The sequence below is a fragment of the Solea senegalensis genome, linkage group LG1 (assembly GCF_019176455.1).
Source record: "Solea senegalensis isolate Sse05_10M linkage group LG1, IFAPA_SoseM_1, whole genome shotgun sequence".
NCBI classification, from domain to species: Eukaryota; Metazoa; Chordata; class Actinopteri; order Pleuronectiformes; family Soleidae; genus Solea; species Solea senegalensis.
In genome coordinates, this window is record NC_058021.1 from 37,955,076 (window position 1) to 37,973,051 (window position 17,976).

General features: G+C 40.6%; 1 protein-coding gene across 7 annotated transcripts in view; it reads left to right on the forward strand.

Moving 5' to 3' along the window:
• ntng1a (netrin g1a) overlaps positions 1-17,976 on the forward strand; it is a 182,301-nt gene that overhangs the window by 140,682 nt on the left and 23,643 nt on the right. For all 7 annotated transcript variants that reach the window (XM_044022799.1, XM_044022825.1, XM_044022833.1 and 4 more), the window contains one exon: positions 11,152-11,324. In XM_044022799.1, the coding sequence (XP_043878734.1) occupies positions 11,152-11,324 (173 nt within the window). The remainder of the gene's footprint in view (positions 1-11,151; positions 11,325-17,976) is intronic.

A 17,976-nucleotide genomic window follows, 5' to 3' on the forward strand; every position in this document is an offset into this window, starting at 1 on the left:
TTGTATAAAAATTCATTCCATCCTTATATATTTTGGGGTTTCACATTGGAACATCTTCAAAAACACATTACTTTATCCCAAATATGCAATTTTTTAGCTGTGCAGCCTTTCTCTCTCTTTTCCACAGCTCAGAGATTGGATGTGCCCCCAAATTAAATATAGACAAATGCTATCTCACTCAGTGGAGTCTGAAAACTGCAGCACTGTCACTATTCAACGATAGATGCTTTTTTCTGTGCGTGTGTGTGTGTGTGTGTGTTTGTGTTGCTGAGCACACATCTCCCTCCCAAGTTCACTGTCGTTTTTTTGTAGCTCTCAAATATATGTTATGATATTATTTGGCCACTTTTAGATGACGATCATCGGTCTCCACCTCAACTGTCATGAATTCACCACAGACTCTTTCCTTTGTTTTGATTTATTTATTGAATTTTAGACTGTCAGTGAGTCTGTATCTAAAGGTAAGGTTCATTCTACGTTCACATAAAAGAAACCCCAAAAAAACAAGACCGATAGGATTTGATGCAGCTTCATGTTTCGCTCTTATGTGGCGGAAACGGCGAGTTTTCTTGTTCATTGATGGTCTCGTCTTCTCCTTGAGTAATTCTTGACGCAGCGCCACCTTAGGTGAGGAGGGGAATATGTTATTCAAACGGTTTTGGGTTTGACTTATCCAGAGTTCCAGGTCTGCATCTTCTACTCATTTAATGAAGTGGTTTCCTCTGATTGGTGGTGAGAAAGCAGAGCTTCTCTGAGGTTAACCGGTGTGATGTTTAATAAGTATCAGGGCCAGCTCACAGGAAGAGACGCATTAGGACGTCGGCTCTTTGGTTTTGTGTTGCCTGAAGCAGCGTGCGTCTTCACAGGCTCAATATTACATGTAACCAGAATCGAAGTATTCTTGTTCAAGTGTTAATAATCAATGAGGTACTATGCACCACATATTATTTTACCCACTTTCGCCCTAATAAGTGTATTTTGATCCTTACCCCTAAATAGAATCAAAAGCTCTTTTTCTAAGATCTATAAAACATTTTAAAATTCTACCTGTTGTTGTATTGCGTTTCATAAGGAAGATCAACATCTGGGCATTGATAGTGCGGAAAAATAAATCTCTCAGCGGTTGCTATGTCCTTCCCTTATGTTTAAAGATAGTACACTGACAGCTCAGAGCTGCAGTTTGTCTGTCCCGATGCTGTTATAATCAGGAGTTTGGCAGATTTTCTCTCTCTGTGTGTCTGTGTGCACCGGCTTGTGCCCAGATGTTCAAGCCTGGAGATGCTGCAATATTAAATCCGTATCTTATTTGCACTTTTGTTATTTTCATACAGGCTATGATTTAGGAAATACCTTATGCAGCAGTAACAATACAGTAATAAATAGCATAATAATGATTAATAGTAGGGTTAATATTGTGGCAATACTATAATATTTCTAATGCAGTTTCCAGCTTGTTAACAATTGTAACAACACAGTGTGATAATAAGGTTATAATATATTTTCCAAAGTATAGCTTGGTAATGAATTCCTTTAGGCTATCGTCAGTGTAATACCTTGATATGAAAATGTTGATTACATTATAACGTTAAAATCAATTTTCCATTGTTAAATTAAATTACACCAAAATAATACAACACTAACAATATAATTTCCCTATTTTGAAGTTATTACACATCTTTCTCATGTAAGACACACATGCTGGAAGCTGTATCTTTAAGATCTCTTGGATTAGAATAAAGGGTAGTTCATATTTTTGCTGCTAATCCATCAAGTTAAAGCGATAACTCAGTGAGCACTGCAGCACACTGACCGCCAAACAATGCAAGCTGCTGTGTAATCTTTGCATAAATGACTTCAGCGGTCAGTCGAACTCCGTCTGACGCAATGGAGCCGAAAAGTGCTGCAACATCTTTGCGGTGTGAGTCTTTGTGGTGACCTGGAATGCACAATTACAAAAACTGTGGTCTAGATTCAAACACACACACACAAACCCAGTTCTTTTATTTAAATCACAGTCTCTCTCTGTGTCTCCAACACACACACACACACACACACACCTGCATGCCCTGCTTCAAGCACTTCTTTACATCACTTTCCACTCTCATTAATCACCTGGAGGCCTGCAGCCTCTCATTTGATTTAGTAGATATGTGGCCCTCTGTGGTCTTTTAACTCTCAACACAACATCGCACACTGTAACCATCCTAATGACCCTCAGTCAGAGTTTAAAAGAGAGCGATGCTAAAAGCCCTAAAAGTTAACTCTTCTTCTCACTGGAAAACTGCCAACACGTTCTGTAATTACACCTGCTCTTTGGGTCCAATCCCTGTTTCAGATTCTGCCCCCTAGTGTGCGCGGCCGTGGGAGATTCACTGCCGCAATGCTTGGGATAAAGCGCTGCAGAAGGGACATTATCAAGAAGCACCAAGATGACAGGAAAATAGTTTTATTATTATCCCTTTTTTTAAAAAAATGTCCTTTTACTTCATCAGTTTTGTTTCCACTGCTTCTCCGTGAGATTGTTTTAGAAAAATAGTGACGCACTTTTTCCTCAGACAATACATTTGAAACATGAGGCACACATATTTTTCCACACCATAATACCAGGAGTGTTTGGGCAGTAAGACAATTATTGGGTCATCATGTAGCAAATAATGTCAGGGATCACATTTTACAAAACACTAAACAGTGGATTCAGTTCAGTAACATCATCATTTTTGGATCCATTTTTACGTAATACAAGTGAAAGTACTCGTCTAAAAATGTACTCAAGTTAAAGTAAAAAAGTAGCTTGTTTAAAAGTTACTTTTTTAACAAGCAAAAAAAAGGACACAAATCTCACATGAATTGTTTGTGCTGACAAAATAAATATGTAAACATATAATGTGTCAGTCAAATTGGGTCAAAGGTCACTCACTCAAGGGCCTTAATTAGTGCCAATTCACCTGTCCTCATCATGAACTGCCAGCGTTTCCCGTGTAACCAACATTTCTTTTTACTCCGTAACAGATGTGATGTTGAAACGAAACATACTAAAGTAAAAGTGAAATTACAAATGTGAAGTACACAAAAAACGTAGAATCAGACACTAATGATATGTCAGAGGTCTGACGCTGCAGCCACAGGCGCGTCGTCTCATTCTCACCGAGGTCAAAATATAGTCAAACTGATGAACGATGCTGTGGAGTTACTTCCTTTAAGGGCTCCAATCAGTGATGTCGCTTATGAAATGACAAGATGGGTTATTGTCACTTCACTCCACCTCCGTCCTCCCTCTCTAACTCCTCTGCAGCACACTCTGTGTCTTTAGCTGTGAGCAATATCAGTGAGGCCCCCGCATGTCGATTCTATTGAACCGGCTTGGCATGTCAGAGGCAGTAAAGACCTCTTGATTGACTCCTGCTTGGATAGCATGTCCAAGTCCATACATTAGTAATGCTGAGTATTCGATAGATGGATGGCCTGGACGGATGAATGTAGGCAGCCCACACATTTACCTCAGTGCAGTGAACAGGAGATGAACTGCACTGGCGGGCCGATGACAAAATAAACTACAGTGTTAATGATAAATACGTGTTAGTTTTGCAAGATTATATTGTATTTTAGATTTATCACTGTTTGTTTTAGAGGAAGATGCTGCAGTTGTGTTGTTTTTTTTTTGTTGTTTTTTTAAGCTGACGGCCATTGTTCAGTTCTCGTGTACGACTCTGAGGCTTAATTGGCTATTGTCATATTTACAGTATGCACTTTTTGAACGCAAACACAGGCTTGGAAGTGCAGCTGAGCAGTAATGACTAGAGCCTCTGCAGAGACTTAGCTCCCCTCCGCGAGGTACTTTGTTCATGTACAGTACGTTGCCTCTTTATGAACTGTGATGAAAACTGTTGTTTGCCATTTCTGGCCTCAAATCTTCCCCTCTGCATCTCTCGCTCTCTCCTGTGTGTTTCTACCGGGTTGTAAACTGTACAAATAAATAAAACAGAGTACTGACTCTATGTTGGCATAAGCAGAAAAACAAATATACTGTAGCGTATACTGAGCATGGCAGATCGCAGTGATTCTATTTGATTTTTTTTAGATTTCAGTTCAGGCAGCTTCACCAGGCCAAAATATCAGAATGAAAATAGTGAAGTGGCTCTCGTGTTATTGCTAAATGAGTGGAGTCCTGCACTAATATACAGTGTCAGTAAATGTATTTCCTCGTGCCAACAAACTGAACTAAAAGCTGACGTTTAAAAGAAAGAGAATTTGCCCCCATTTTTTTTTCTTTCCCCTTAACTGCTTTGTAGTAAGGGGAGAAAGAGGGATGGGGAAGAGGTGTATAATTAGTTTTTGGCCGAGAGGGGAGGTGTCCATCCCAGGGGAGCTGGTGCTGAGTTCTCACACCTTCCATTTCCCACAATGCACTGCAGACCACAGGAAAAAAGGTAGAGGAGGCAATTAGCAGGCAACATGTTAGCAGACGGGCTGATGTGCTTTAGACCAATATAGACAGCAGCTGCAGGCGAGTCAGTGGGGAAGAGCCCATTGGTGTACAGTGTATCTCTGCAGTGTGTGTCTGTGTGTGTCTGTGTGTGTTCAGAAAAAACATATGAAACAAAATCATTGCGCTTTTTTATTTTAAATGTTTCAGTATAGGTCTGTATAATTATATTCTCTGCAACAACCCCCCCACCTGCCTCAACCTCTTTTTCGCAGCCACCCCTGTGTTTCCATTTTATTTTCATTATCCTATAATTGCAGCGGAATATTCTCTCAAACACCTCCTGCCCGCCCCCTGCAACCCCTCGTGTGTTTTCACTCATTTACAGCAGACACAGGCTAAAAAAAGGCGTTTATTAACCAAGGGTTTAACCCAATTGGCTTGTGTATGAAAACACCTGGGCGTTAGATTGAAATTTAATTGCTTCACTTAGTTAACCCACTTAAGGAGCATGTTGAGTCTAGTCGGTTCAGTTTGTTGGGATCAGCAGCTTTGTGCGTCGGGGATGTTGTCGGCTCGGATTGCAGATAATTACTATTAATTAGCAGCTGATACAGTTTGGCTTTGAAGTCACAATGAGCAAAATGGAGAGAAGCTGGGGGAATGAGTATTGGCTGAAGCGATGTGAAAGAAAAGGCTTCATGTTGCCTTGTGTGTTTGACTGTTGTTGTTGTTGGCATCATCAGTACGAAGGCACAATATGTCACCTGCACCCACATTGTCAGTCAGAATCCCATTACCACAGAGGTCAGAGACACAGTGCTCTCAGTGAGCTGAAGCTCAGCATATTGCTCCGCTTGCATTTCCACCAGATAAAGAATAATAACAATAAATATATGCCCAATGATATCATGTGCCTCCCACACTTCACGGGGGAACTTCATATTCTTGTCAGATAGGGAAAAAAAAAATATATATTGCTCCTTCTTACACAGACAAAACAGAATCAGAACTCTTTTTTTATTCCCTCTCTCCTTTTTTGTTTTGCCACTCGAGCAATTTAAGCTCACGGCCTCATGAGCAATTTTGTGAATACATATCAGGGCGTTTAGCTCACAGGCAGCGGCTGGCACACTCAATAATGCCTTGAGCAATATCACTTTGAGAGCATCACACAAAAACAAAGATGCTTTAGCCCAATTAATATTTATGAATAGGAGAGATAAGGGAGCAGAGTTTAAAATGACAGACTGGGGTGGATGGAGAGTGATATGAAGAGGATGATACACAGACTGATGGAAAGTCAGAGGCAGACAACCCACGGAGGGAGCCCCAGAGGAAATGAAGACACGGCATTTCCTATTTCCCATTAAAATGCAGTTAAATACACATTTTGCTCCGCTCTTTCTCTGAAGCCCTTGTTGCTGGTGCAGCGGTGAAGAAGCCTCACCTGGTTTCCACGCTGAGGAGCCGCGGCTGATTGGCAGCAACAACAGCACTGATGGGCATTAGACCCCGCGGGCCATCGCTGGCGGTCTCACTCATTATGCCGACAGCGCTATTATTTCTGGCCACTGATTAAAATGTTGGCGATTGTAAAAGAAGCTGAAGGTTAAACCACAAAGGGCTCAATGTGGAGTCATTTTTTTACACCACATGTGCACTCACGCACAAACACACACACATATCTACATATTAACAAGCCCCAGACTTTTTAAGTTCTAAAAAAACACATGTCGTGTGAGACTTGAGTCAGTTCTTGTTGTGATTTTAACCACTTAATTGGAGACACTTTCAAACACGTTGTTATTTCTCACACAAGAGTTTGATGATGTCGGTAAATTAGCGCGGGATCATGACAATCATTCCCTTGCTTGGTTTCCCTGTGTGCTTGCGCTTCATGGGGAGAACTTTGGTGGAACATTAAAATGAAACAAAGCAAAGGACAATTCATTAGCCTGACTAGGACGTCTGTCTCACTTGTCACTCGTTTCATGACAGACATCCCAGAGACCAGTAAAGCAGACATGTAATTAAAATGCTACCGACCAGCTAAATTGTCTGTTACCTTGAATAGAAATATTTATTCTATGGATTTAAAGAATGTCAGCAATGTTGTTGGCTGTTGTGAGTACACTTATCATCAAAATGCATTAGATTTGTCTTGTTTTTAGATATTTTAGTGCAGTAATGTTACATGTTATTAGAGCTGCAACTAACGATTATTCTCTCGATTAATCGATTAATCGTTTGGTGTTCAGAATATCAGAAAACCTTAAAAAATGTTGATCAAAAATGATTAACTTTTAATGATTTATTTGTTATCCAGAGCAAATAAATGAAGAAAATATTCAATTTAAGAAGCTTAAACAATCGGAAATCTTGTTTTAATCATGAAAAAAGCTTCAAACCGATTATTCGATTATCAAAATAGTTGTCGTTTCATTATTCATTTAGTAATCGATTTACGATCAATTCATCGTTTCAGCTCTACATGTTACAGCTGCTAAAAGAGTCCAATGTCTTTCAGAGCCTTGAAGGGTCTTTCATGGGAACACTGTTCTCGTACAGACTCACTGAGCACATTAACGTGACTGAATAGTTCCCACAGCTGCTTTCACACAGCCTTGGTTCCCTCGTTGTGACGTTTCGAGTGCCAGTCTAATTACAGTTCTTACGCTACAGCCTGAAAATGAAATGTGCAAACGGAAGGTATGAAACACGAATTAGTAACATTTCTGGCGAGCTGAAAATACAGGTGTCAATGGCTAAGCTACTTTTATAGACACTTTATGTTGCATGATCTTCTTGCAGAAGCAAATCCTGAACATCTCAACTCACACAGCCATGAGCATGAGCGTGTTTTATGCATCTAAAGTGCAGCGAACCTCGCAACATGTCATTTACAGAGCGTGCGTTAATCAGCTTTAGCTGATATAATCACCCACTGGTGATATTCGTCATTTAATTACTTCAGAGATGTAATTAAATAATCATTACATATTTACATTACTTTATAAGAACATGACACAGAATGCAATTAAACCCTAATTTAATTACAAAGGGACACGTTGATGTCACCTCCTGATCCAGTGAACCAGATAATAGCTTTGTGTTTAATTTAATGTCATCGGAATCACAAGCACAAGATGCAGTGCAAAGCTGCTAAAACTGTGTGCTTTTCAGATAAAAGCAAATCGTAAAGAAATTAAGATGAGGTCAGACCATTGGTACATGACTCATTATGGGACTATATTGGTTCTTTTCTAGTGTTATAAACATTTTAAAGCACTTTACATTGCACTGTATTACTTACATGTCATTCATACTATATACTCGTGTGAATAGTGTATGGTCTGATGTAGGGCTGCAGCTAATGATCATTTTCATAATCTATTAATCCGCTAATCAATTATTCTTGTTTGGAATATGTCAGAAAGTCTTCGTGTTTACCAAACCTGGAAATGATGATGTTCTTGAATGTCCACAAACCTAAATTATTCAGTTTTAATGATTTCTTTGCTACATGGAGCAAAGAAACCAGAAAATATTCCCATTTCAGAAGCTGAAAACTCAGAGCCGTGCATGTTTTAATTATTAAAACAGGGCTTCCACAGGTCCTTGAAATCCTTGAAAGAAAACATTTGGAAAAAAAAAAACTTGAAAGTTTTTGAAAATTGCCCTGCATTGCTTACAGACGTAAACAGCACTAAACGTAAACAATCTTTTCCTTTGTAGTTCTCCGTAAAGACGGCATTTTACACATTACAGATTCTAATAACAGAAATGGAGACCGAATGAACCGAGCCAGGGGAAAGAATGGTTTGTTTAACTTTACGTTGCGTGCCGTTTCCTTCTGCCTATTTAGTGACTTTACTCTAAGCCTGCACAGAACAAACTTTGAGTCGTTATTACAGTGTTGCGGACACTGTCCACTGTCTCTGTCCACTGCTGTCTTGAGATTCCATGCAGAATAACGAGTGAATAACATTAAGCAAGAGAGAGATCAAATGATGTGTTGCCAGGGAAATGCCAATTCCAAGATCTCTGGCTCACCAAAGAAAATGACACAGACTGACTTTGACCAAGACCCAGAGGACAATCATTTGGTCTGGTGCAGAGCGTGCTGCAGATCAATAAAAGTGGACGCCATGGGCGACGCGGCTATTACAAGTTGCCCTCCCATCTTAAGCTGTGTCCGCACATTCGATCCTTGAATTTGAGGAAATTGGACCTTAAATTGATGTCAAAATAGTTGACGATTTATTTAGTTGCTGCGCAGACGACTTGTGAATAAAACCAGAACGCAAAACAAGTCCTGTCTTTATACGGCCTCCTGGACTTAACCGAGAGGTTCCTTCATTTAATGGTTGACAAATGTTTGAATGAGGGCACTTGAGCTTTTTGAATATTGGTGTTTTTTTTAAAACCTGGAACTTGATCTGAAATGAAAGCAGCTATCAAACGCTAACCCAGTCAGCTCACAGGTTTGCAGAACAAAGCAGATATTATGACTGTAGTAATTCCAAGATCGAGCTAAACTGTGGAGAAGTAGAAGATACAGGGTGAAAGTGGCCAACTGTCACCAGAGTTTCTCACTGAGATGTCAGTGAACACAAGTGTCAGGCTATCTGTGCCATCCTCTTCCCTCTGTCTTCCTCCTTCTTCCTTAAGAATGAATACAAGATGCCTTTCACCCGACTTACATTATAAGAGATGGAAAACAGCCGAATAAAAGGGCACTTTCAGACAGTCAGACAGACTTGAATTGTGCTATTTAGTCTGCCGCTCAACATTTCCCCTGAAATAAACAAACAGCCGCTGTGCATTTATCTGCGATGAGTCATGCCTGTTGGAAGTCAGATTTCCTGTCTTTATTTGAAGTTGCAGCCAGCGTTGGCATCGTTGGGACTCATGAGACGCGAGTGGATACAATGAGGTTATCTGTGAGAATCGGCTTCCGCTTGCTGATGTTTTTGGGAGTATGTGATAAAGCATGTCAGTGTTGGGTGTCAAGCAATGAAAGTTTCCAGCTCATTCAGTGAAGAAGGCCACCAGCGTGACAGGAAATAGGAGATGGACAAAATAAAGTCACTGTTTGGAAAGAAAGGTTCTCCTCATAAGTCGATCATGTTGAACTCGTTTGAAGTGTGCAGGGGTTCGTCTCAGATTTTAAGATTGTAAGGGTGTAACTTTTGTTGTCGTTGATGTTGTTATTCTGCCTCTGTTTGGTTTCCGTGAGCAGAAACAATGCAAACTAATTTGAATGCTTTGTCCTTGATCCAAAAACACCCTCTGACGTTTTGTTTATACCCGGCAACGAAGGGGCCGGTGGGGGCAAGAAGCAGTTATCCCCTCAAGCAGCTGAACAACTGGGGTTTTAAGCAGTAGAATTAACTTCAGAAACTTTTCTTACACACTAACCTGCCATCTCGCTTCACTAATGTAATGCTACTGTTCCCTCCATTCGTCTTTTTTTAAATTTGCACAATTATCGCTACTTTATATCACTACTAAAAATGTGATGTAAAATGAATCATAACTTTGACTCATACTCATAAGAAAATGAAAAAAACAAATCTTTTAAAGCCTGAATATGTGACCTATAAACACACACACGCAGGATGTCCATATAAGGAGTTATGTATTATTTCCACAGCAATTTACCATGGGTGCACAAAGGTTTAAATGAATCACTTCCTGTGTGCAGCAAGGGAATGTTACCAGGTGGCAAGAGATCTAAACTCTGCAATACTGAGAAACAGCAAGTGTATGGATGTTGTGTATGAGTGTATGACAGTCTTAATCAGTGTTGTTTGATCTCATTTGACAAAGGTTTGAATAAGAAATAATAAAAATGATGCACTAAAGCTTTAATAACACTGAAAAAAAAAGAAACATTTGCTGCACTTTGTCTTGTTGTCGCAAACTTCCCCAAAAAGGGGTCTCGTAACTCCACGTCCTCTCTATTCCTCGGAGTACATTATGCTGAATGCTGAATCATAAATTAATTTATAAGATAGATATCCCCTCAATGCTCATCTTGCCACAGCAGAAAATGAACTTACTGAGTTTATTGTAAAATGAACGGTGAGCAGAATGTGAGCGAGGATTTAGTGCACCTTTAGGGAGCCCCTCTTTCCAGATTGAAAATATGCTTCCGAGCTCTCATCTCATATTAATTCGTCTTGGAGAATGTGCTGTCGCTCCGTGCCGCCCTCTGGCTAACCGAGCTATTCTTCGCCTTGTAGAGCTACAAGCTTCAATGCCTTCATTCTCCCAGTGCTTGTTCCACAATTTAACTTGGCTTGTTTTCCTCAGCCTCCCCTTGCACCTCTTTGTCCCTTTTCCCCCCTCTCGATCTTCCCTCGCGCATTGACTGTGACCGTACTACAATGATGCATTCTCCAGTGGGACAATTAAAACCGAGCTACCTTCCTGAGTCGAAAGGGGAGAAGGTAAAGGGAGGAAATAATGATGCCGGACTTGTTCTTGCAATCGTTTTTCTCCTTTTGAACTAGCGCCTCTTGAAGTTGAAGAAGCCGCTGTAGCCATGTTCTGTTGCCGCTGAAGGACACGCTGTCCTCCAGCCACATTGTCCGACAAAATAAAAGCCTGTCTGTATTTCATTCAGTGTTTGAAAATTCACTCGCGTTCATGTGCTTGTCCTCTTTCAACTCCTCCTCCTCCTCCTCCCACTCCCAAACGCCCCTCTCCCTCTTTGACAGGTGCAAGTGCAACCTTCATGCCAACAGCTGCGTATATGACAAAGAGAAGTTGAGCTGCGAGTGTGAGCACAACACCACTGGGCCCGACTGTGGCCGCTGCAAGAGGGCGTACCAGGGGCGAGCGTGGAGTGCTGGCTCCTACCTGCCCATCCCCAAGGGCACGGCTAATATCTGTGAGTACACACCTAACCTTAACCTAGGTTTAATCCTACAATTATCCTAACCTTGACCTAAAACTAACTTCATTATGCTGAACATGTTTTCACAAAGGGAGCTGGATTGTTGTCCCCATACACACACAGCCTAATAATAAATAGATAAATGACTTTATTCCAGATGAAAACATGAAGATTGTACTTGAAACTTTTTACTTAAAATGCCACGCACCTATACCTGAATACTAATTAGCTGTGTTGTTTACTGGGCCTTCCTTCTTTAAGGAAAGAGAATTGTATTTGTTACAAGCCAAGCATCAGAATCAATCACTGCAGTTAGCTTTAGAGAGTGTTTTCAGCCCTGAAACGTCAGAACAACTCTCTGTGAGCAGGACCACACTCTTTAAAGGTTGTCTAACATCCTCATCCTATACACATGATCATAAACATTGGATAAACAACCACAGGTTTGACATTGGGACCACTTAGTCTAATACAGGAAGTATCTGTGTTTCTTCAACAAGCCTTTTCCAGGACCGGCCTACAGGCTCCTATCCTAAACGCGTTGTAAAACTGTCCTAGGTAACGCTTGTGACCTCAAAATCAACCCAATGCAATGGAACGCACATCTTCGACACATTCAAGACGAAGAAAAACAGCTGTGTTAATGTGTTCATCTAAGTCGGATACTTCAGCTGGATATAATTTTGCAAGAATCAAGGGTTTTCCATTTAATTGTAAAATATTTTTCATATAAATTTCAAAGCAATCAGGTTTCAAAGGCATAAAAGACAGTGAAGCAAAGACAGGAGTCTAATGAGTCAATGTTTGAAACAGATGTATCACGCCTAATGGAATTGGACAGACTGTTCGCAGTCATGTTAATTTATGGTAAATATGGGGAAACTGCACTAAAAACAATAGTTTTGGGAGGCCAGACACAGTAAATGTAAAACCACTGAGAAAATGCAACTGCCAAACTCAATTTCTTCACCACGGTGAACACAACCAGTGTTATTTTTAACAGTATACTTATTGTATCTACCTTACCTCCATGTTTACACAAGTGTTAACAAAGCAGCGTCAGCTGTAGCACCAGGTGTGAATGTCTGAATTCACTCTGTTACCATTTTCCCATCCTTTACAAAACAGCCATGACATGAAGTCAGTGCAATGACTGAGAAGACTGCATTCCTCCTCCACCGTGTGTGCACCTTGTCAGGGTTTCATTTTCATTTTCACTTCCAATTTCAAGTTCTTATAACCTGTATTCAACAAGGGAAGTGACTTGTAGACCTCATGAAATGAGCACAGTGATGATGTAACTTCCATGTCATTTCTGACTAATACAAACTCAGAGTGTCGAGTCAAGTCGCTGTTATTGATAAAGCCCAACATGACAAACACAGGTTCCGTCTATATAGCAAGTAACGCCCTCTATCCTTAGACCCTCACATCGAATGAGGCAAAACCCCACAAAAACCCATGTATACGGAAAAAAATTTAATAAATCTCAGTAAGAGCCAGAGAGACGGGATAGACAGATACAAGTTCAGTATTTTACAAAAACATCCAATCAGTTTTCAAAAAACGTGTGTGGTCCACGGACACAGGAAATATGGGAGGAATCTGAAACTACATGGCCTAGAGAAAGACCTAGTGCAGAGCTTGGAAACGAAACACAGGCAGCAGGGGTTTGAGAAAAACAGTCAAAGGATTAAATCCTAAAAGGTAATTTACAGTAGGCCGGATAAACTAGACTAATTATAATGATTGAAATGTCATTAAAAATGAAACCAGCCACCGTATTGCTCAGATAAGAATCCCACCGGCAGTGAATCAGCAATCATGCCACCTAATGTAATGGCAAGTTAAAAAAAGTGAGTTTTAATTTTGTGATTTAAACTGACTGGACAGAGTCTGATTGCTAGATGACTGCAGGGAGGTTATTCCACAGGGAGGGAGCGTGATAGGAAAAAGGCCTGTGACCTGCTGACTTCCTATTCACTCTGGGAACCGTCAGGGGCCCAGTGTTCTGTTGAGCGGAGAGCTCGAGACGGCACATCAGAATTTATGAGGTCAGATACGTAAGAGGGGGCGAGCCATGATTTACACTTTCGTAAGTCAACAGAAGCACCTTAAAATCTGATCTTGCATGAACTGGAAGCCAATGAAGAGAAGCTAAGACTGGTGGATCCTAGGTAGTCTAGATGTAACAAAGGTATGGATTAGGCTTTCTGCATCCTCCGCTGACCGAAAAGACCTAATTTTTGTAATATTGCGAGGGTGAAAAAACATTTCCTTGATGTACTTATTGGAGGAACGTAAGGTAACACCAAGGTCCTTGGATGCACAGACTGTGTGGGTATCTTAAAGCTTACCTGCTTTACTGGTTCATGCAGGTGCAAAAAGAGGAATATCAGTCAGATAATGTGAACCAGCTCAGCCCATTGCAATGACAGAGAAGGACCCTCCCTCCTGTCTGTGCCACTGTCCTCTCACCTGTGCACCATGTTCTCTTCACCTGGCAACCAAATAGCCCACAGATGCACAGATCTGACCCCAACCTTAACCTTTTCAAGGTGAGGAAATTGCCAAACTGCCAAAGTGCTGCTTACATGGCCATTGTGCCGCCATGAGGATAAGCTCTTTTTAACACATGGTGCCCAAATTGCAAGGATTTCAATTTTAATTGGACATTTGGCTATTCAATGTTTCCCGGGCAGCTGTGGTGTCATTTCAACATTAATTTATAGAGAATAGAGCTCACATGTGGCTCATAATTGACTGAGAGTTAGGAGGAGCTCTAAAGATTTCCTGTCAATGTTAAGAGTGAAGTGAAGAACATAGTAAAGAGGCGTAAAAAAAACCCAGCAAGAGTCAAAAGTTATTGGTTTGCCAAAGTCAACAGTTGGGTACACTCTAGGGTGGTTAATCATTAACCCTTTGTTGATAATTGATGTCAAGAATTTAACCAATTAAGTTTTTTTTTTGGTTAATTGACAGACATGTCTGTTTCCTTTCAATCGCATGTCATTGTTCTGGATCGCACATCCTGTTTAATAAAGATTTTAAACCAGTAGAGGGCGCACATCAACAAAAGCACTAATGTAATTACCAGAGGAAGTTGTCAAAGAACATGGAAACAAATGTGAAGCTAGAAACGTTCTCGGTGATAAACTCTCTTTATCACTTTGTCTCTTTGTTGACAAAAGCCATATTTTTCCCAGGTTATCGAGGTATTATCAGCGTATCCCAGTGACAGCGGCAGCATCATAAGACAGCACTTCCTGTGACAGACAGACAGCTTTTCTATGTCATAGTGCAGAGTCTGCTGTGTCACGAGTCGTGGCTGATGACACCGAAATCATTTGTGACTAAGAATAGATGCAATATAGAATAGATTAAATATATTTACTCGCACGTGTGTGAGGCAGTTACTTGCTCGACCAAATCAGGAAACAAAGCCACTCTGTCTGCGCTCGTAGACTAAAATGTGCAGTAAATCTACGTTGAATACAGTGATTACATTAATGAGCAAACTCTTTATTTACATGCCATTCAAAGTGAAGAATAAACGGTATTACATCAGTCAAAGTCAATCCAGTCCAGTCAGGAGGGTTTGCTGGCAGAAACTGAATTTACTGCTCATTAGTTTATAAAATCGCTTTAAAATAAAGCCTTTGGGTAACACTTTAGATTAGGGAACACATATTCACTATTAACTAGGTGCTCACTAACATGCATAAATAGCACATTAGCCTTTTATTAGTAATTATTAAGCACGTATTAACACCTTATTCTACATAACCTTATTCTACCTCTATTATGACATGAATTTAGATTTTTCCTGATTAAGGTGTTAAAATGTGCTTAATAATTACTAATTAAGGTCTGGTATGCTAAGTACCTAGTTAATGGTGAATATGTGTTCCCTAATCTAAAGTGTTACCAGCCTTTTATATACCAACACCATCCCATAGTTTCCCATGCATGGGAAAGGGAGGGATGAGCGAATGAATCGGGTTAGGCTTAGGTCAAACGTTGAGAAGCGAATCAAAGCGCACGCTACTGATTTGTTGACAGAGAATCATCACTTATGTGCAACCGTAGGGAGAAAGCTCGTCTTTTTCTGGTGATAAACAGCCACATGTCAACAAGAAAGAACTTTGTCTTCTATCTTATCGGTGAGGTACACTGGAATTATGTATTTACGTAGCTGGTGCTTATTTATTTAATAGCTATGTAATTTACTTATCGAGCCCACACCACACAGAGTAGAAAATGCAAGTCAGATCAGGCTGTGCCGTTCCAAACCCCAGATGTGGCGACCTGAACTGAAGGCTTTGGACCTTTAATAGACATGAAGACAGAATCTGTAGTGGCAAGTGGTCCTGCCATTCATCAGCCAAGTGATAGGCGGCGCAGCCTATCATCCGAGTGAGCAGACATTACTTTGAAAGCCCCGGTGTTTATCCCGCCCTCTCTCCTTTATTGCATCCACCGTGATTTCTGCTTTTATCAACGCTGCTTGAGGACTCTTGGCCACAGGCTGATGACTTATTCTCCCTCCCAGAGGATCAGCGTTATGAGAGTTAGGGAGGGTTAGTGAAATGGCCTCCCCCAGAGCCCAGATTGACAGCACATTATTAAAAAAGGTGACCCACAGACAGGTGCTCATATAGACATGTGCACACACACACACATTCATAATGGCACATGGACAAACACACATACACACACTCTCTCCTCAAGTGATGAAAAAAAAACAGTCTTAGTATAAACTGCATTATTATTCTTTGTCTTGGAGGGGGCATAACATAATAACACTGTGGAAAATCTATATGAATGCAAGGCTGTCCCTCCTGAATAGAAAGAAAAGCACTGGGCTGACAGAAAAACGCACCTTGTGCTGTTTTGTAATTTTCAAGCTCATTCAACACCAGATCCAAAAAGTCTCCTTCCTTCAATATTTTCCCCCCGAATCCATTGAGCATATGGCAGCTCCGCAGAGACAAATTTGTCAAAGATGAAAATTTAATTAAGATTTAATTTCTTTTTACCGTGCCCATCAAGTCGTCTGATGCGATATGGAGATCGATGAATCACCGTGCGGCGGGGGGGCAGAGTTGGGGGATGTTGTGTCATATTACTGGGACACTGTGTTGAGAGCACAAGCAAAAAGAACGGGGGGCGCTTAAAAGTGATGAAGAATGAAAAGGAAGGCAGAGATACAAGGAGGAGAAGTGGGCATCACTCTCTGTCACAGCTAACTCAGCCTTCTGGGGTGGTTCTGTCTGTCTCACTTTCCCTCTCTCACCCCACCACCCTCCCACTGTCTCACTCACTCTCGCTTCCTCCCTATGTGCAGACAGAAGGAGAGGGATCAGTTTCAGAATTAACCATGGCAGTTCATTTCACTGTAGAGCTGAGGGAGACCGAGGGAGATATGGACCTGTGCTGGTGGGGGGATATGCAGAGACGGGTCTTCTCTGAAAAGTTGATTTCAAGTAGTGAAATTGTTTCTCGAATTTGAAATGAAATGCAAAATCCTAACACTGCGATCCGAAACCTGGATTTCAAGGATTTGACTTTTTATTCCTATAGGTTCAAGAAAGAGACGAGCATAACTTAGCCAATGTGTTAGACATTGATATCATTAAACTCTCTGCAGCTGAAGTTGGTTGACATGAGTGCATACTTTAACTAAAGAAGTCTAATGGTTATTCTTTCTTTGTAAAATTAAAATCCCAAAATATCTAATAAATAGTGTATAATATAATATAATATATATAATACTTGGATGATAAAAAATGGATTGTGTAGTACAATTTATTTGTCCTCAAAATTCCGGTGCATGTGCTTAGTTTCTAAGCTCTTACAGAAAAACAATGAAAATAGGGACAACAGTTACCACAGTTGTAATAAACTGTAATGCCATTTGATATTGATTGTCGCTGCATGTTGAGCCTTTATGCAACTCCTCGTCTGTCTCAGTTCAGTTAGTTAGCGGAAATTAAATAATAGCATTTCTCTTTTTCAATTTCAAAACCTCTCTGCAGTTTGACAACGTTATAGTTTCTCCTCCAGCTAGAAAACACTCTGCCTCCATCCAGGAAAAAAGTATGTGCAAATAATAATTTTAAAAAAAGGTGAAAGACGAGCTGACATTGTGCAAAAGGAGAGAAAGAATCCCCTGATGTTTGAGAAGGCTGTGACTTTCCTGTACACAGCGACAGTAGCAGTGAAGGCAAGAAAAAGTGTGAATCAATGACCTGTTTTTCATTAATTGGAGTTAAAGTGTGATCTGATCTTCATCTAAGTGCAGACAAACACAATGCACTTCAGCTGATAACACACAACAGAATATGATCTTTTCCTGTCTTTATTGAACACCGCCATTAAACATTCACAGAGCTGTTGGATAAAGTAAGTGAATCCTCGGATTTAATAACTGGTCGAACCTCCTTTGGCAGCAATAACCTCAAACACGCTTCCAGTAGCTGGATCCAAACTGCAAATGTTCAGGGAAGTTCGGACCATTCGTCCTACATCTTCGTTCACCCTCGAAAAAAAGATCCTAATAAGATCTGTTTGTCCCTCGAGAAGATGAATAGATTTCCTTGTCGGGGCAGGATTAGAAAACACTTGCTCAGATTTAGCCGCAGCC